Source organism: Dama dama, chromosome 20 (genome assembly GCF_033118175.1).
Source record: "Dama dama isolate Ldn47 chromosome 20, ASM3311817v1, whole genome shotgun sequence".
NCBI classification, from domain to species: domain Eukaryota; kingdom Metazoa; phylum Chordata; class Mammalia; order Artiodactyla; family Cervidae; genus Dama; species Dama dama.
Window position 1 is genome coordinate 27,887,524 of NC_083700.1, and position 19,337 is coordinate 27,906,860.

A 19,337-nucleotide genomic window follows, 5' to 3' on the forward strand; every position below is an offset into this window, starting at 1 on the left:
GAACGAGTTATGTGGAAGGGAAGCACTTGGTGATGTGCACATGTATTCCAACCAGCTGTGTACAGGTAGCTTCCTACTTCTTAGATCTTGGTACAGAGACACTTGAGGCTGGAGTGGTCCTGGTGCTTGGAGACCACAGCTGCGGCTGCGCCCAGGATGAGAAGGGGTGGGGGGGCCCTCTCTGAGGGTCTGAAAATCTTTCTTCTAACAGGTATGTTCATCAAGAAACAGATGTGGAGGCAGCAGTGGAGGGTTTCAGCCATACCCCTGCAGTACAGCCCACGGGGTGAGTTCGTCTCCTCAGACTATAAAAGCACGGGCAGGAAGCTTCCCTCAATCTGTGGTTCTGAAACTTGAATGTGAATCAGCATCACCTGGAGACTTATTACACAGATTGCTGGTTAGCGTCTTGTTCCACGGCCATGGTTTCGCTGTGCTAACAAGTCCCCAGGTGACGCAGACGAGGCTGCCAGCTGGGGCGCATGCGCTGGGAAGCCGCGCTCGAGACCAATCTCGCACGGACGTCTGGACCAGAGAACTGATGAGGGCGTGAGGCGGACTCCATTATAATAGCCATCTTTATTTGTAAAAATCCAGATATAAAATGTATTCTTTCAGTCTTTCCGAGTTTTCCATTTTACAAAAACAAAAAGGCACATAAAAACCTTCCCCACGGTCGTTTCCACAGACGGATGTTTCTCGGGCAGCCCTCCCCCCACCCCCACCCCCCCCATAGAGCTACATGCTTCATTCCGGGATGGCTCGCTTCCCCACATGCTTCGGTGCTTTCCTACCAGGGTGGAATTCCGAATTCCAAGACTGAAGTACACAAAGAGGGGGTGGGTGGTGGGTGCGGAGTTGGTGGCATGATGCTCCACGGCGTGCAGGAGGGGGTCTAGTAGTACGTCTCCTTCTCCACCCAACCTGCGGGCAGCAGAGAGACAGAGGTAAGTGACTGTGAGCCTCAGGAGAACTTAGTCTACGGGGAGTGGACGGTGTTTACCCAAATTCAATACGGGACCCTCCCGATTTAATACGGGGCCCTCAACTGTATGTGTTTTTAAGAGTAATGTTTTAATTGGAAAGATAGTTTAGACTTCTGACCAAGTTTCTACCACATCCTATTCAGGTTGTATTTGGTCAGTTCTGAAACCTCAGTTGAGACCTCCATTCTTGAGGATGGGCTGTGACTGGAGTGAGTTAGCGTCCCATGGACCTGGCCAATCAGGCTGATTGTGGAGAAGCCCAGACGCTTCGAAAGAAACAGAGCAAAACCAGAACTAGGCACCCCTCCCCAGCCCCAATCTTAACTAAAAATGTCTGCACTTACCGCCAGGGCGTCGCCTGATGATGAGCTTTCGGACTTCGTCATACACAAAGATGAGGAGAGAGTAGGGGAAGGCACAGAACCACCAGGTAGGTCTGGAAGTAGAACCAGGTGACAATTTATATGTGGACACCACTCAAAGGAAGGAAGAAAATGCACATCAACAAAGGGACAGTGAAACAAATCAGCCCCAAGGGAGAAGCCGAGCACAGTCCTGGGTAGCAGCTGAGCATTCACACACAACTCATGCTAAAAACATCCCGCTTCTGCACGGTCAGAGCCTAGAGGCGCAGAAGAAAGCAGATTGCCACCTTCAGCTGGGTTTCCATGAGAACCGGTTGGTACAGTAGGTCAGCTTAGATTTTTTTTTGTTGACAATTCCAGAGCCAACAGGATATTTCTTTTAATTTCTCAAGTATTTAAGAAACTTAAGTACATTTGTCTCAAGTCCTGGCATTTGAAGATAAAAGAACTGCCAGTGTGGGTCATGACTGGTTTAATCATCCCCTGAATCTGGTCTCTGACAGGAGAGTTTAGGAGAGGCAGGAGTGTGTTGAGTCCCGGACCTGGGGAGTAAGCAGCTGAGTCCTAGCAGAGATCCGAGGCCTTTGGGGACCCAGGGCTGCTGCCACAGTCCCCAGCCTGGAGACAGGCACCCTGTGCAGCCTCTGGAGGAGGTTGACACTGACTCCCTACTTCCCAGGGCAACCACAGGAGGAAGGCCGTCCCAGGGCAGAGCTCTGCCATCTCCCCCTCTTCCTGTCTGGTGTGACCTCCGCAGCTGCTAAAAGATGACTTCACTTGACTTGGGGACCTTTGTAACTAAGCCACCTTCCACACTGGGTAGGACCCACTGGGAACAAGTTCTCTCTCAAGTCACAGCAGAAGATGCTCAGAGGCACCAGTCTGTTGTGAGACTTTTCGTTTTGGCCTTTTTAGAGAGTTCTGATCCTCTTACCCTCCTCTTCAACAATGGCCCAAGATGATGGAATTCAGCTTGGGCAAGGCTTGCCCCTGTCATGTGCCAGCTCTGTGCAGGGGGCTGGGAATACAAAGCCAGAAAAAGACACTGTGGTCCTTGCTTTGAGGATTATAATCTATGGGGTGCACAAGTGACAGCAATGGCAAAGGAGGGGTGCGGCTGCTCGGGCCCAAGAAGCCGAGGGCACATGGGGACAAGCCCCGAGGGAAGCAACCTGGAAGAACGATCAGGGCTGATGCAGTGGGAAGGGAACAGCCTCCCAAACATGAAGGCAGAGGAGGAGTGCTCAATTCACCTAAAGTAAGCCTGGATGGGTACAAGGCTAGGAAGACCGTCTGGCACAGTAATGAGACCCTGGATGCCAGTCTACCCTTATACCACCGACAGGAAGACAGGGAGACCCACAAGGTCTGGTTACTTCTGGGATGAGAACAGGGAGAAGTGGTGAGGGCAATAGGCTACTTGAGAGAGAATCCAGATGGGTTTGAACAAGGATGGGGAGACACGTTCAGATCAAGAGTCCCACTCTCTGTGGCTTAGCATATTCTAATGAGGCTACAGCTGCCTAACCTGAACCAGTTGACAGATACCACAAACACACTCAATCCTTCAGAACACTCTTGGGAGTTTGCGGCAAATTCTGCATCTGGAAATGCAATCTATCAAAGGTGTTGTCATTCACCAAGTTTACGGCCAGTCGTGTTCTGACCGAAGACAAGTGGCTGGCTTCCTCCAAGTCTCTACCTATGCATGATCTCCTGTCACTACCAGTGCTTGACTATAAAGAACTCAGATTTGCAGCTCCATCATCCTCCTCTGAGAGCAGAGGACTCAGAGGCCCCAGAGATGAGGGGCTTGCGATGTGATGCACATCACTCACTGGGTGAGCAAATCAAGATTTGGATGTGTGACCCCAAACTTCACAGCTGAGGATGCCCCCAGCTGGCCTCAAGACAACCAGGCTGTGGCGCTCAGCTCAGTTGGCTGGTGAGCAAGCCCAAGGGTCAGAGCCTGGGTGGCCCTAGCAACGCCGATTCCTGGTCTTCATCACTGAATCAGCCTTTGTTTCCCAGTCCAGAGGAATTCTTGTACCTATTACCCAACAGCTCTGGAAAAAACAGCTACTAACATGTGCCATGGGAGGAACAAGCCATGCTGGTTATTTCCAACTTTTTGCACCTAAAAGAGGAGGGACTTACTTGAGGGGATACATCCTTAGGGCGACACCCATTCCAGGACAGTAGGAAAGGAAAGCAGCAAGGGCTGTCTCTTCGAAGAGGCCAAATATTAAGATCTTGTTCCTTAAAACAAGGAGGGGAGAGAAGTTAAAAAACTGCAAATAAAAGTATATCTTCTAACACTGTTTTTTAATTTTTTTTTTTAATGTGGACCATTTTTAAAGCCTTTATTCAGTGTTACAATATTGCTTCTGCTTCATGCTTTGGTCTTTTTTGCCCATGAGGCGTGTAGCTCCCTGACCAGGGTTCGAACCCACATCCCCTGAATTGGAAGGCGGCATCTTAGCCACTGGAGTGCCAGGGGAATCCCTACTATGCTTTACATGGCAGGTCGATGTCTTCATAGGTCTTTATGTATTTGTACTTAGGAACCTGAGGTCAGATGAAAAAACCTACAAAATGACATTTTGATTCGTGAATTAGCTCCCCAAACAAGATTCTAGAACTTCTGTCGAATGTGTCAGGCGCTGGGCTTTTTATTTAGCACAGGGTTTAGACATCCATCACCAGACCCATCTTTGAGTTGAGACCCCCCGACTGTGGCCTACTCACTTCATCCCCTGCTGGAAGACGGAATTCCTCCTGGTCTTGCAGATGACCAAGTCAGCCCACTGCACCACCACGATACTGACAAAGAAGGCCGTGTGGCAGGTGAACTCCACGATCTTCCTCTGCTCATAGGTCTGAAATGCACAAGGCAGACCGATGAGCCTGGCCCTCGGCCCACGTGTGCAGAGGCCGTGAGGCCCTGTCCTCTGGTGCTAGCGGAGCTCTGTCTGGCGCTGGCAGGCGGGCAGCCCTCACTCACCCACTGCTGCCCATAGCTATCCTCCACGTCGTTGATCCAACGGTCATCCCAGGTCACTCGGATGCCCAGCAGGTGATTTGGGAGGAAGCCGTTCTCAGCCATGATCACAAAGTAAGTGAAGAAGCCCCCCAGGGCCTGGATCATACCTGAGAAGTTAAAAAGAGGCCTGGTTGAATGCCAGGGCCTGGTACAAAGCATCTGAGGGCACACTCCTCGCCCACACCTGTTCCACTTTGAGTCACTTTTTAGAGCTTAAAACAGGGACCTGGCCCTTGCTCTTAAAACACCCACCTCTATTCCTTGGTCATCTGCTTCTATCAGGACATGACCCTTAGGGGTAAAAATCCACGTCCCCATTTTTTAATTCCTGAAAAAAAATTATGACTCCTGTCCCATCTCTCAAAACTTTTACACATGGCCTTTTTGCGAGCCGCTGTGGAAATCATAAATGTGGCGCCTTCTGACCTGCTCCTCCACTTCTCCCACTTCCAGGATCCTTCTCTCCAACTATACTGCCCTCAACTTTTCGGGATGGGATTTCATCCTATACTCTGGACCATTTTCCTACTTCAAAATTAGGCCTTTCTAGCCATCAGCCAATTACTTTGTTGTCAGAAATGGTTAAATCAATCTTTGCCATATTTCCATAACGTACTTGATTGGTCTCATTTTTATCCAAGTGTTCACAGTGATGCAGTCTAGAAGAATGAGTTGCTGCTGGTAGCTTTATGAAGTTCTGCTAAAGGCATTTTCATTGTCCACCATCTAGACCACCTGTTAGCTGGTTCTGCTCCATGAGTGGAACAGAAATCAAGCACTGGGGGTGGGGAGAATGGGGGTGCAGAGTTGCCATGTGGTGGTGACCAGTCAGCCAAACCTCCAAACTCCATTGGGTGCAGAGTTAAGAGTTTGCTGAGTCCAATCACTGGTAGTACTATATTTCCCCAGAAAAGCTGCCTTCGAGTTAATACTGCAGCTCTTAGGAGCAGTGCCTGGCATTCAAAAGGCTCCATGAGTAGGGACGTTTCTCTGTTCTAATGCAGATGAGCTCGGTTGCAACTGCCTGGTCTAAAGAACTAAGGTTTCTGGGAAGATGGCAAAAGATGTCTTCTCACATGGAAGGGAATCTAAAAAAAATCCCCAGCCTTACCCTGGATCCTGGCTCATCTTAGATTTGAAAGTTACCCAACTTCTGAAGCCTCAGAAACCCTGTCTGAGGCAGACACCACCCCTACAGATACTTGAAATCTGCCGCTCACCAATCTGTCCGTAGGCCATGCTGATTAGCCGCTCATTCACGAGTTTGTCTGTCTGGGGGTTTCTGGGCTGTCTCTTCATGATGTCGCTCTCAGCCTGCTCATAAGCCAGGGAGATGGCAGGGACCTGGAAGGAGGGGCAAGAAGGGATTTTAAGTCATCAGAAACCAGCAAGCTCATGTTTTGACTCTTTTGTTCATTCTCAAATTCTTGCTCTCCCTTAAAAAAAATGTTTTTCATAACGAGATAATTACAAGTCCCCCTTCTTTTTTAAAAAAAGGGCAAAATGATACAAAAGGGAAGAGTTCTATCGGATAAATAGGTATTGACAGCTGTCTTGAAGAATGATTAACACTGAATCTTTGATGCTGAGGCTGCCACACACAGGCCAAGAAATTCTCGGTAGTGACATTTCCAAATGCTGGCCACAGGGACCCAGAGAGCACAGCGGTGAGCACTGCGATGTGTGGAAGGTGTGCCAGTCACTCACCATGTCCGTTCCCAAGTCGATGCAGAGGATGGTGACGGTCCCCAGAGGGAGTGGAATGTTTGCAATAATAAATATCAGGAAGGGGGTAATCTCAGGAATGTTACTGGTGAGGGTATAAGCAATGGATTTCTTCAAGTTATCAAAGATCAGACGACCTGTGAAAGCAAGATTGTTTTTAATGGAGAGCTTAATGAAAAGGACCGGAAATCACATGCAGAAATGGATACTGCTCAGCAGCATCTGGACCAGGTTTCATGCAGCACTCTCACCTTCCTCTACTCCAGTCACAATTGAGGCAAAGTTATCATCTAGGAGAATCATGTCAGCAGCTTGCTTAGACACGTCTGAGCCCGCAATCCCCATGGCAACCCCAATGTCTGCCTTCTTCAAAGCCGGGGAGTCATTGACACCGTCTCCAGTTACAGCCACGATGGCACCCTGCCAGGAGAAGGAGGGATGTGGGTTAGGAATTGCATGGTTGGGCGTAAGTGAGGTGCAGCCTCCATTCGCCTCTCGTTACAGACACTGCTCCTTTCCCATTGAGACTCTATCTAGACCTAGAACTATCTCAGCCAGAAATGCACACAGCTATTACCAAACAACAGAATCCAGGAGATACCCCACCTTGTTCACAAGGTCTACTTGAAGTCCTGACTCGGTGAGTGACACTCAGGAAAGCCCCGTTCCCTTATGCACCATCACCCCCAGGTCTCTCCCAGGTATGGGATGAACCTCCTGGGCATTCCCGTCTCCAGTGTGGACACCAGGACCCTGCACTGCTCTTCTGGTGTTGAGTGCTGAAGCTCTGACTCTGGGCCACAGCGAAGACCAGTACAGTAGAGTATGTGTCTTGGCTAAAGGACCATGATCCAGTCACCATCCTCTCTACGCCTGGAGCTTCTTACTGGCCCGTGTATACTGAGACGGAGAGGAGCTAGCTGGCTCAGGTTTCCAGCACTGTTGCCTTGTTTTTTTGTTTTTACTGGAACTACAATCACTGAGGTCAGCAGCGCCTGAGAGAGCCTGACCCCGGCTGTGTGCCGACCTGTCTCTGGCAGCCTTCCACAATGATGAGCTTCTGCTGCGGAGAGGTCCTGGCGAACACAATCTCTGTGTGGTACTTCAAAATGTCATCCAGCTGCTCGGAAGTCATGTCCTTCAGATCGCTTCCGTGCACCACACAGGCCCGGGCATCCCTACAATCAGGACCAAAAAAAAACAAAAAACAAATAAAGGTCACCTGTCCGTCCCTTCTTCACCGAGAACAAAAGTTCTTTCACTATGCAGTAATGCGTTGGTCGCTCAGTGATATCCGGCTCTCTGCAACCCCATCGGCTGTAGCCCACCAAGCTCCTCTGTCCATGAGATTCTCCAGGCAAGAATATTGGAGTGGGTTGCCATTTCCTCCTCCAGGGGATCTTCCCGACCCAGGGATCAAACCCAGGTCTCTGGCATTGCAGGTGAATTCTTTACCATCTGAGCCACGAGGGCAGCGTAACACCATAAAGCTGGGGGAACTGTTCCGTTAAGTAAAGGGTGTTACCTGTGCAGTGTTTTACAGGTTACAAAGCATACTCATGTATTATCTCATTCAAGATTCACGACCACCATGAGAAAGGCCTGACCCTCACCTTCCTTACCACATGTTTACAGGATGCATTGAAACAACATAACTAAGTTTTAGACAGTGGCAGAGCTGACGAAAGACCAAACCCCAAGTAGGGTTCAATGGGGGTAGCCCTAAGCCTTAACAAAACATTAAAAAAGCAGAACTAATTTGTCTCAAGTTATCTATTTCACTTGATTGCCAAAATTCTCTTTTCTGGCTTGAGTCATCGTGCCTTGCCCATTTAGTTAGTGTGGACCTGAAAATGACAAGGTGCTAGGAGCTGGGCAGTAAGGAGAAGGGGTTAACAGCATGAACTCAGAAGCCTGACTGCTGAGTGTACTGCGTGACTCGGCCTCAGCTTCCCTGCTTTGCAAGCTGGGAGCACCACCTACCTCTGTGGGTCTCTGTAGCAAATGCTTAGAACAGTAAGCACCATCTAAGTGTTGCTTACAATGATTGCTCTTATTGAAAACCCTCTCTGAGGTGTTCAGGGCTGGTGCACTGGGATGACCCTGAGGGACGGGATGGGGAGGAAGGTGGGAGGGGAGGGTCAGGATGGGGAACACATGTACACCCATGGTTGATGCATGTGAATGTATGGCAAAAACCACCACAATATTGTAAAGTAATTAGCCTCCAATTAAAATAAATTTTTTAAAAAAGGAAAAAAAAAAGAAAACCCTCCCTGGGAACAAGCTGCTTCCTGCCACTGAAGGGGCCTCCCTACCCAGAGCAGCCCTAAGGAACCCGGGCAGAACCAAGCTGAAGATGCCCAGCTACCGGTATCACACATTCAAGGCAGCAATGCTCTGACCTTCCCACCTTACCTGGGGTTCACCTGGCTCACTGGGATGTTGAGGCGGGCAGCAATGTCTTCCACAGTCTCATTACCTTCCGAGATGATGCCCACACCTTTGGCAATGGCTTTGGCAGTGATGGGATGGTCTCCGGTGACCATGATGACCTGTGGCAAAAGAGAGGACAACTGGCTGAATGCAGCTGCCAGGCGAATGACCTTGAGAAGTCTTACAAGTGGGCAAGAATAAATATCAAGGATGACTCAGCTTGCAATATCAAAGGGAAAGAAACGCAAATAGAAAACTGATAAACATGCACTAGCCCAAAACACAAACACAGTTCACAGAAGACACCCAGCAAAACCCAGATTTTGTCTTGGCACACAGTCACACAGGATAAACAGTTATCTGTTTCTTTTTACACCATCAAACAAAGACACTCAAAGTTACTAAACCCAACAACAACAAGAAAGGATGAAACTCTCATGCTGGTGTGTAAGAGGGCCCACATATTGCTGGTCAGCATCCTGAAACTGGCCCAATTTGGAGGGAAAGCAGTAAGTAGCAAGAATTTAAATCAATTACTGTTCTTTTTGACCCTATGATTACATTAAGGATACAGTCAAAGTGGTAGGAGAAGAGTTTTTACCAAGCTTTCCAGAGCAGTTATTACTCATGAGAATGAGAAATTGGAAATAAGCCAAACAGCCGGTAACAAGGCAGACTGTACAAGCCACACTGCATCCTCACACCTGAACCATCTGCAACTTAAGACAGACCCAGACTAGGACACCAAACATTCCCTTCAAAACCAACCAACTGAAAACAAGACAGGCCATTCATTGCATTATGAGTATTAATTTAGATTAAGGCAAATATTTCAAAATCTAAAACCTTACCAAGTCTTCAGTGCTATTTAATTTGCTTAGTTACATTTCTCTTAAAGGTTTTCTTTTTTTTTTAACGTTTCGATTCCTCATCTGCAGCTTACACCAACATTTTAATACCATTTGGCCTTCTCCGGGGGTAACTAAAAAGCTTTGGAGATGAGCAATCGATACTCCAGGTGAGAAACACCAGCGATCACGTGGACCCTGAGAGGCACTAAGTCGGGGGCCCAGAGCTGCTAAGAGGGGATGCCAAGGTGGGGTGGGGGCAGTACCTTGATTCCAGCACTTCGGCATTTGCCCACAGCATCTGGGACAGCAGCCCGTGGCGGGTCAATCATGGAGATGAGCCCCACGAAGCAGAGATTATCAACAGGGAAGTTCACATCGTCGGTGTCAAACTGGAAGCCTTCAGGAAACTGCTCATCTGGCAGCAGCAAGTGGCAGAAACCTGCAGGAGGGCAGGGAGTCTGTGAGGACTTCCAGCGACAGAGGCAGCTGCCGGACACCAGCTTGCTGTGCAGGTTAGTCTGGAAAGCTTTTTTAAAAATTCTACTTTTATAACCAAATGAGTTTCACTGAACGTTTATGAATGATACAGAGTCCCTGGAAACCACGCAACAGATAGAATCCAGCACCAAGCCTCAGAGGACGAGGCTCTGCTTAATGTGGAGAAATGGAAGTCTGAGCACCACAGTTTCAGTTCCAGATTGGGAAAGGAGTACATCAAGGTTGTATATTGTCACCCTGCTTATTTAACTTACATGCAGAGTACATCATGAGAAATTCCAGGCTGGATGAAGCACAAACTGGAATTAAGATTGCCGGGAGAAATGTCAATAACCTCAGATACACAGATGGCACCACCTTTATGGCAGAAAGCGAAGAGGAACTAAAGAGCCTCTTGATGAGTGTAAGAGGAAAGTGAAAAGGCTGGCTTAAAACTCAACATTCAAAAACTAAGATCATGGCATCCGGTCCCATCACTTCATGACAAATAGATGGGAAAACAATGGAAAGAGCGACAGACTTTATTTTCTTGGGCACCAAAATCACTAGATGGTGACTGAAGCCATGAAATTAAAAAGACCCTTGTTCCTTGGAAGACAGGCTATGACAAATCTAGACAGCATATTAAAAAGCAGAGACATTACTGACAAAGGTCCAGATAGTCAAGGCTATGATTTTTCCATCATGCATCGATGTGAGAGTTGGACTATAAAGAAGGCTGAGTGCCAAAGAATTGATGCTTTTGAACTGTGGTGTTGGAGAAGACTCTTGAGGGTCCCCTGGACAGCGAGGAGATCAAACCAGTCAAACCTAAAGGAAATCAGTCCTGAATATTCATTGGAAGAACTGATGCTGAAGCTGAAGCTCTAATCCTCTGGCTACCTGATGCGAAGAACTGACTCATTGGAAAAGACCCTGATGCTGGGAAAGACTGAAGGTGGGAGAAGGGGACAACAGAGGATGAGATGGTTGGATGGCATCACTTACTCGATGGACAGGAGTTTGAACAAGCTTCAGGAGTTGGTGATGGGCAGGGAAGCCTGGAGTGCTGCAGTCCATGGGGTCTCAGAGTCAGACATGACTGAGCGATTGAACAGAAGTGAACTGAGTCTTGCCCCCTCAGTTACTTGGACTTGGCACATCATGTGATTACTTGTCTCTACTCTCCTCTCTGGGGGAAAAACCAAGGCCATGGCTCTCCTCACTGTTCATCTAACCAAAGTGTATACTGCTAAGCAGCTGTGTGGGCCATGGAGCCAAGCTTCTTTGAGGATAAATGCAGATCAGACATACACTGCCCAAAGGGTTCATCATCTAGTATTACTGTTGTTAATGTAAGAATCGTGATACTTAAGACATTTCTTTCGATGTTGTGTGGAGGGTACAACATCCTTTAAAGTGGTATCAGATGCTTTGTGGTTTCATAGGAGAGACTGCTTCTACTGTGGGGTGGTGGAGGTGCAGAAACAGCAAAAAAAAAACCAAACACTTAAGAATGACCTTTCAGTTGAATAGAGACCTAAGACACGTCAAGTTAGACGTGTCTTTGGTCAAGCAGAGACCAAAGGTCTAAGTCAGAGTCAGAGGCAAACCGGCAGGATTTTGTCACCCAGTGTCTTCAGCGCTTATTGTTTTCCAAACAAAGGGGGCAAATAAAGGGAAGTTAACAAGCAGCAGAGGTTAACGCAGTAACTTGCGATTGTTTCCCGGACTATCAGCGTACCCAGTACCCGCTCTCCGAGGCCGCCCAGCTCCAGGTAGGCATTCTGAAAGGCGTCCTTCAGCTCCTCGTCCAGGGGCTGCTCCTTGCCATGGATGAGGATGGAGCTGCAGCGGTCCAGGATCCTTTCTGGAGCACCTTTCATCACCAGTAGGTGCCGCGGCTCACCTGCATTGGCGTTCTTGTGGATGGACAACTGTGAAGAATGGTAAGGATGCAAACGTTAGGCAGCTAGGCCTGACAGCCCAGAGAGGGAGATTTTTTTTTTTTTTTGGCTGCAACATGTGGCTTGTGGGATCTTAGTTCCCTGACTAGGGATTGAACCCAGGCCCTTGGCAGTGAAAGCACATCCTAACCAGTGGAGCGCTAGGTAAGTCCCTAGTAACTGTTTTGAAAGATACAAGATCCCCTATTTCTGAATTTAGTGTCTCACACCCTGTAGCACACTTTGAATGCTACGGAAGAAATGAGCGTGGCAAGGTGCTCCTGCATCTCTGACACATGTTCACGTACACAATTTTCCCAAAGAAAATTCAGAATAGGGACTGGCAGACTCATGAGCACCTGCAACCCTGCCCAGCCCTCTCCCCCATCCCCACACACACTCCAACCCACAAAGGAGAACTCGAAAGGGCCTGGACAACATGTTAGAAAGAAGAGGCTCCATTTATCCTATTAATGGTCAAATAAATTAGAATTTTCTACATGGACACAGAGTAAGATGTCAAATTCAAGCACTCATAAAGAGTGTGACTAATTCATTTTTAGAAAGCACTTAAACCTGGAAAATTCCAAAAGGGTGGATGGCTCTTTTTCCAGCCTATGTCCTTCCTTTCTGTGCCCCCTGGCAATGAGACCCCAGATCCTCAGACCTGGTACTTGTTGGTGGAGTTGAACGGGATCTCGACGATCTTGGCGTATCTCTCTCTCATCTCCTTCACAGAACCGCAGCAGACCTCAATGCACTTTAGGAGAGCAGACTCTGATGCATCACCTGCTACAGCCCGCTGTGAACAGATGTCTCCATTAGTCACCCTGAAAGCGCTTCACCCTGTAGCACTTCAGCACTACACCACTGAAACCCAGGAGAAAGCTTGGACTGTCTTTCCATCTGTCAGGAGGAGAGGGGAGGTGGGCAAGAAGAGCACCATTCTGGGGTGTGACCACCCATCACAGTCCTTATTCTCAAATTCCAAACTCTTCCTGGTCGCCTGCCCTCCTCACCCTACCCAAACTGGTGCAAGGTGTCACTGACCCTTGGGAGAGGCATGACACACTCTTCCGACCCACTCCAGCCTTTTTTTTTTTTTTTTTTTTAAAAAAAAAAAAAACCTTCCCTGGGCCTGCTGAGAAGTCTCAAAGACAGTACTATTCCCAACCACCTATTTCTAGTTATGAATCAGAAAATACAGAGTGAGAATGTAAATAGTTACAGTCCTCTTCACTGCCCTGCAATTTAAGAAGAAAACGCCCTGGGTTCTCAGGATGGAGGGCAAGTGGTCTATGTCAAGGACTAAGCAGGACTTTACATTCTAAACATAATTTAATTGTGCTGGATTATCTGGGCCTGAATGATGCAAACTGGAAGTTATTATTAGTTCCAACACTAATGTCCATCAACTACCATTTTAGTTAAAGCCCACATTTCAGGTAACTAACATTTTGTGCGCTATATACCATGACACATTTTGACATACTAAAAAATATTTTCGGCTGTACCCAACTTTCACACAGAAGAATATTTTACAACTTTGGTGCACCAGACCACAAGTGCAAAGGAGCAAATTAATGCTCCCTTATAAATATAGGAGTTCTGTTTAATAAAAAATGTGGCCAGGTTTCATAAGAAGCAGGAAGTAAGTAGGATCACTTTAATAAAGGACAATTATCAAAGCAGAATAGGGCTGTAGGCCTCTCTTTTTTTTTGATAATGTCATTAACATAACATGGCCCCAGACCCCTGAAATAACTGAGAAATAACATATCATGCTATCTTTCTGGAGCTTTGAAATGAGAAAAGGTGGGATACTTGTGAGTCCCTGTGCTCAAAGCCTAGAAAATTTCCACTCTGAGGTAAGGAAAACGATGAAGCAGACATCTCAAGCTTTATCCCAAGATGAACAACATCCCCAAATCAACATCGATTCAATGCCAAGAATCTCCTTTAAAGAATAAAGGAGCCCCATCATCACAACAGAAGTCATCTCAGTTCCATCTGAGCCATATTCTCTTGGACAACACAGTTTCTACCCAGATACACCAGAGGCAGCTTCACGGAGAGTAAGCCACCCCAAGGGCTCCACGCAGTTCCTCTCGGCCTCAAGGACCTTGTAAAGCTCATGACCTTTCTGGGACCGAGTCTTTACTGGGCCACACAGTAATATCTTAGTCATTGCAAATTTCATGCAAATTTCAGGAGGCTGAGCTTAGCTTATTTTTGCATCATTAGTAAGCAAGCTAAGAACAAATAAGATAAGAGAAATAGCTGAGCTATTTTAAGAAAATAAATGGCTTAAGGGATTGACTGGAATCTGCTGTATCCTAATATGCAAATACGATTATCGAGTCACAAAAGTAGCCCTCACTGTCCACTAGGTGAGGTGATTAGGATATAAACTCAAGAGGAGTCAAGCTGGATTTTATGAGTTAGGTGGATTGCCTGCCCCCCCCCCCCCAACTTTAGTCAGTTTTTCCCATATAGTCCCCGTTTACTGATCTTTATTGACACAGGGTACTGTTAGTACTTGGGGGTCTACAGGCAGTACAACTCAGGTTACACACAGCAAAGAGTTACACGCCATTCCAAGTGTCTTACAACAAATGACAACTTTACAACCCCCAAAAGTCACGTGCTTTTTAAAGAGAACACTCAGGAGGTGGCTCCTGTGTGGCATGTGTACAACCTGAAGGCAATCTTAACAGAACTGCTGAGCATACCTTCAGGATAGGCAGGTTATCCTGGTTAGCCTGAAACACGGCCCTGTTACAAAGACCTGCAATTCTGGAGAGAGCAAGCCAGGTGGCCGAAGTCTTGTCAAATGAAACACCTGGTGGAGGCAAAAAGCAACAAGAACAATGTGCTTAGCTTTGCACTGAAGTCCCATAAAGATGTGAAATGACACATCTCCTTTCCCCATAAACTAGTCAGGTTTCAGGCATTTTTCCAACCATGCTTGAGTTGACATGCAAAAAACAAAACAAAACAAAACCCCCAAACCAGAAACATCGAAAACCCGTGACGCTCTACCAAACGGTAAACTGCAAGCAGGGCAGGCTGAGCTGCGGGGCGGGCCGGCCTTACCGCTCTGATTCTCTGTCGTGTCCGCCTCGTGGATTTGGTTGTCGAACCACATGTGGGCCACTGTCATCCGGTTCTGGGTCAGAGTTCCAGTTTTGTCTGAGCAGATGGTGGACGTGGATCCCAAGGTCTCCACAGCCTCCAGGTTCTTCACTAAGCAGTTCTTCCTGGCCATGCGCTTGGCAGTCAGGGTCAGACACACCTAAAGCATTGGGAAGAGATTATTAATACTTCAAATGGCCAGGAGGCCGCTCTATAGGAACTCTGGCTACCCCTGCCCCCATAGAAGTCTTTCTTAAAACTAAATCTCTCTAACCTTCCTCTGAAGTCAGAAATTAAAATAATAATGGCCCATGTGTACATGGGGCTTCCTCCACCCCCTCCAAAAAGGCTATTAAGCAAAGTGAAAATAGTCAGGATTTACCATATCCTGTTTTTCCCACTCAACCCTAAGTTCTTCTCCCTTTCTGGGCTACACTGTTCTGGATCATGTGATAATTCAAGGGGGTAAAAAATGTATGCTTCTGGGTTACTATCTTCCACATAAAAATGTGCTGGGCTCTTCTCACTGTCTAACCCTACCCAGGTGGCACTGAAGAAAACCCACATATAAAAAAAAAACAAAAACACCAAGTTGGCAGCCCTCAAGGAGAGGGTAGTGGACGAGCCTCCCACTGAGGCAGGCCTTCAGAGTGGGCAAGCATCACCTTCCTCTTACCGTGACGGTGGCCAGCAGACCCTCTGGCACGTTGGCTACAATGATGCCGATGAGGAAGATGACAGCCTCCAGCCAGGTGTACTCAAGGATCAGAGAAAGGATGAAGAAAGACACGCCCAGGAACACAGCCACACCCGTGATGATGTGGATAAAATGTTCAATTTCTGCAGCGATGGGAGTCTGGCCCCCTTCCAGCCCAGAAGCCAGAGTCGCAATCCTGCCCATCACGGTTCGATCCCCGGTGTACACAACAATGCCACGTGCAGTGCCTTAGAAAAAGAGTATGGGAAACTGTACCCGATTTTATCGGTGAAGCTGCAGAATTTGCACAACTACACAGCAGGGTTGAAAAAAGAGAAGAAACACCCATAATTTTAAAGGCCACATCCTTGGTGGTATATGCTGTTTGTTTTAAACTATATGGACTCTGGCAAAGGGATTTCACTCCATTAGCAGGACCACAGCTCCAAACCTTACTTGAGCTTAGAGTTGCCAACACAAGAGGTACATGTGAGGCAGAGGGAACAGGGAAAACAGCCACGAGGTTTACTGGGTCTTCCTGCCAGCATGTCAACTGCTTCTGCCGTGTCTGACTGAGGTGGTCAGAAATGGGACCCATAAAACAAATTGTGGCCGTGGGGTTATTTTTTTTGGTGGTTGTCATTAAAACCCAAGATAAATGCCACACCGTGCTGAAGAGTGCTTCAAAATGGTCCTACCTTCAACACAGTTGGTTGAAAAAAAGGCAATGTTCCGTGTCTCCAGGGGATTTTCATTGGTGAAATCTGGAGACCTGGTCTGTGGCTCTGATTCTCCCGTGAGTGAGGAGTTATCCACCTGCCCGTGAGAAAAATCAAACGTGTCACGTGAGGAACACAAGCCTCATCTGGGGCTGTGGGACCACTCCACTCCCTCTGCCCCAAGCACGGAGGCTCTGCTTAAACCTACCTTGCAGCCATTCGCAGAAATGATTCTGAGATCAGCAGGAATTCGATCCCCTCCTTTCACTTCCACCAGATCTCCGACAACAACCTCTTCCGCGTTTATGCTCATCTTTTCACCATTTCGAATTACGAGGGCTTGCTTTTGGAAGGGGAGAAGTTTACACCAGTTCATCAGGTAAAAATGGATACCACTGGGAAGGCAGTGGTATTACAAAATTACAATACCATCTGTAATCTTAACTATCTGCATTACAACCAAGATTTAGCTTTTTATTTATACAAGTTAACAAAAGCTTGCTCAGGTTACCTAAGAAGCAGTCTTCATGCTGCCATTGTGTGGTACGCTCAGAGGGAAGACGCTCACTTTCTGGGGTATAAGAAAAACAGATCTGGTCTTGGGTGGGGGGAAAGGTGTCCCTCTCTCTCTGGTGGAGCCACTGAATACTTGGAAGGCCTTAACCTCACATCGGTGCACACTCTTGGTGCTGTCGAGTTACCAGATGGGGAAGGACAAAAAGCAGCAGGTACCTGAGGAACCATGTTTTTGAAGGACTCCATGATCTTGGAGCTTTTTGCTTCTTGATAGTAGGAGAAACAGCCGGTTATGATGACGACCGCGGACAGCACCACACCAAGATAGAGCTGGGACAGAACGAACAAGTTAGGATGGCACCGCTTTTAGTAAAGAACTGGGAACATTCAGTTAATTTTTGACTGAACAAAAAACACTTTTAAAAAAAGAGAGAGAGATCAAGGCTTCAGAAATACAAAACTCATGCCTTCATGCTTCTTCCTAGAGACAGTGTCCAAGAAAGTCAGAAATGGAGTCACACTGATACTTGGTCACTAGCTTAGGGACGTGTTGGAGATGAACCAGTTTCTCCTGCTTTGTTAAAGGTATTTTCAAAACAACTTGTGACTTGAAGAATGGCTCCCCAACATCTCTGGATGTGTGCAATGTTTCAATGTTAAAAACTATGCTCTGCCATCGAGTGGCAACAGGACCTGCATAGGGCCTGAGCAGAGCTGCCCGTTCATGGCAGCAGCGCGGGGCAGATGCCCAGCTTGGAAGAACATCTAAACACAGGGAAGGAGCCAGAGAACCTCAAGTGAAGAAGGCAGACGGATGGGCCCTGAAGGCAATCGATGCTGATGTTACTTTCCCCAGAGTTTAAAACCATCAAGTAACCAGCAGCGACTGAAAATAAATAGATGGCAGAGGGTACTTTACACATACCTAACAATCCACACTAGGAACTATGGGACTCACATTATCATTTTGAGGTTCCTCTTCTGTAGCAGCTTGGATGCCATAGGCCAAGAAGCAAAGAACTGCTCCAATCCACAGTAACATTGAGAACCCCCCAAACAGCTGTCGACAGAACTTGACCCATTCGGGGGTTGTGGGAGGGGGCGTGAGGGCGTTGGGTCCATCTCTGGCTAGGATCTCGGCAGCTCGAGCAGTTGTTAAGCCCTGAGAAACAGAGGAATATAAGTAAGACCAACTGCTCCAGGGCTCACAAGCTAACAGCTACCTGACAGCTGAGAAGGAAGCAGAGAGAAACTAAACATCCCAGGCCAGCGCAGAAGCTAGAAAATCCTGATGATCACCCTATGGTTCAGGCAAACAACAGCCCAGGTGTCCTGAGGAACCTACAACACTCAAGACTGAAATTCTTTTAAAACTGATCCATGGACAGACTGGAATCTGGTATGCTCTCTTTCTAGTTTTACGGAAGGAATTCATGCCAAACTGCATTTACCAAAAAGATATCCACCTTAACTAATTGATTCCGTTTTGCAAATTAAGAGCTTAAGAGTTTCCTGTGTATTGAATCTGTCAAGGAAGTGGAAAAAGAAAAAAACACTATTAATATCAAAGGAGGAAAGAAAAATCTGTCAGAATCCATCCTGTTACTGGGTTACCTGCCAAATGTCAGTACAGAACTTCATTCCTTGGATGGCAATTAAAACACCTGTCTGGTGGGGAAGGGGTCACACTTGTGTAATATCTGAGCTAATAACCCCAGGACACCCATCAGTTGAGAAGTATTCACTAGGGGCGTTCTCCGGTGGTCCAGTGATTAAGACGTGGGCTTTCACTGCAAGGGCCCGGGTCTGATCCCTGGTTAGGGAACTAAGAGCTTATGAGCCACTTGGGGTGGCCAAAAAATTAAGAAACTTAAAAAAAAAAAGTATTCACTGGAAGAAAAGCCCACTGTACTGAGGCCCTGCTGTTCCAAGATGCAGTGACAGCAGACAAGAGACACACGGCTCCCACGATGAGGGGAAAACGTGGTCACTTCCACAAGACATAAAACACGTTTGCCTGAAGCATGTACACATACTTTGTTCTCAAGTTATCTTTAATATCGGAATTAACGAGAGAATACGGGGAAAGGGACAAGAACACCTAAGGGGTCCACATGGACTTATTTCAGGACCCTCCTCTGCCTCAAGTTCACAACTCACTCCCTGGACAGAACACCAGCCATCTGAGCTGTCTCTGCGTATCAGGTACTGAATCCAGTACTTCCAGTTAACTGTAATTTTCACCACAGCCTTGACCCAGCCCTTTTATTAACCCCATTGTAGAAGACAACAGCCCCACAGCATGAGAAAGTGACCTAGGTTGCGGCGAACACACGTCACAGGAACCTAGTGTAAACTTCAGTGAGATAACCCACGTGAGCTGCTCAGAGGACAACTGCCTGCTGGGTCTTAGCACCAGGCCTCCTCTCAGAGCGTAAGGC

At 47.4% G+C, this 19,337-nt stretch overlaps 1 protein-coding gene across 1 annotated transcript in view; it reads right to left on the reverse strand.

The window, feature by feature from the left end:
- Nucleotides 1–560: 560 nt before the first annotated feature.
- The window catches only part of ATP1A1 (ATPase Na+/K+ transporting subunit alpha 1), a 31,571-nt gene continuing 12,794 nt past the window's right edge, over nt 561–19,337 (reverse strand). The window contains exons 4-23 of the mRNA XM_061121068.1: nt 17,855–18,058; nt 17,113–17,226; nt 16,589–16,723; nt 16,360–16,477; nt 15,641–15,909; nt 14,926–15,124; nt 14,562–14,671; nt 12,497–12,631; nt 11,628–11,820; nt 9,670–9,845; nt 8,538–8,674; nt 7,147–7,297; nt 6,371–6,539; nt 6,102–6,256; nt 5,615–5,738; nt 4,356–4,501; nt 4,100–4,230; nt 3,509–3,610; nt 1,331–1,422; nt 561–924 (exon numbers count right to left, since the gene is read on the reverse strand). Coding sequence (XP_060977051.1) covers nt 896–924; nt 1,331–1,422; nt 3,509–3,610; nt 4,100–4,230; nt 4,356–4,501; nt 5,615–5,738; nt 6,102–6,256; nt 6,371–6,539; nt 7,147–7,297; nt 8,538–8,674; nt 9,670–9,845; nt 11,628–11,820; nt 12,497–12,631; nt 14,562–14,671; nt 14,926–15,124; nt 15,641–15,909; nt 16,360–16,477; nt 16,589–16,723; nt 17,113–17,226; nt 17,855–18,058 — 2,889 coding nt within the window. The 3' untranslated portion in view covers nt 561–895. The remainder of the gene's footprint in view (nt 925–1,330; nt 1,423–3,508; nt 3,611–4,099; nt 4,231–4,355; nt 4,502–5,614; nt 5,739–6,101; nt 6,257–6,370; nt 6,540–7,146; nt 7,298–8,537; nt 8,675–9,669; nt 9,846–11,627; nt 11,821–12,496; nt 12,632–14,561; nt 14,672–14,925; nt 15,125–15,640; nt 15,910–16,359; nt 16,478–16,588; nt 16,724–17,112; nt 17,227–17,854; nt 18,059–19,337) is intronic.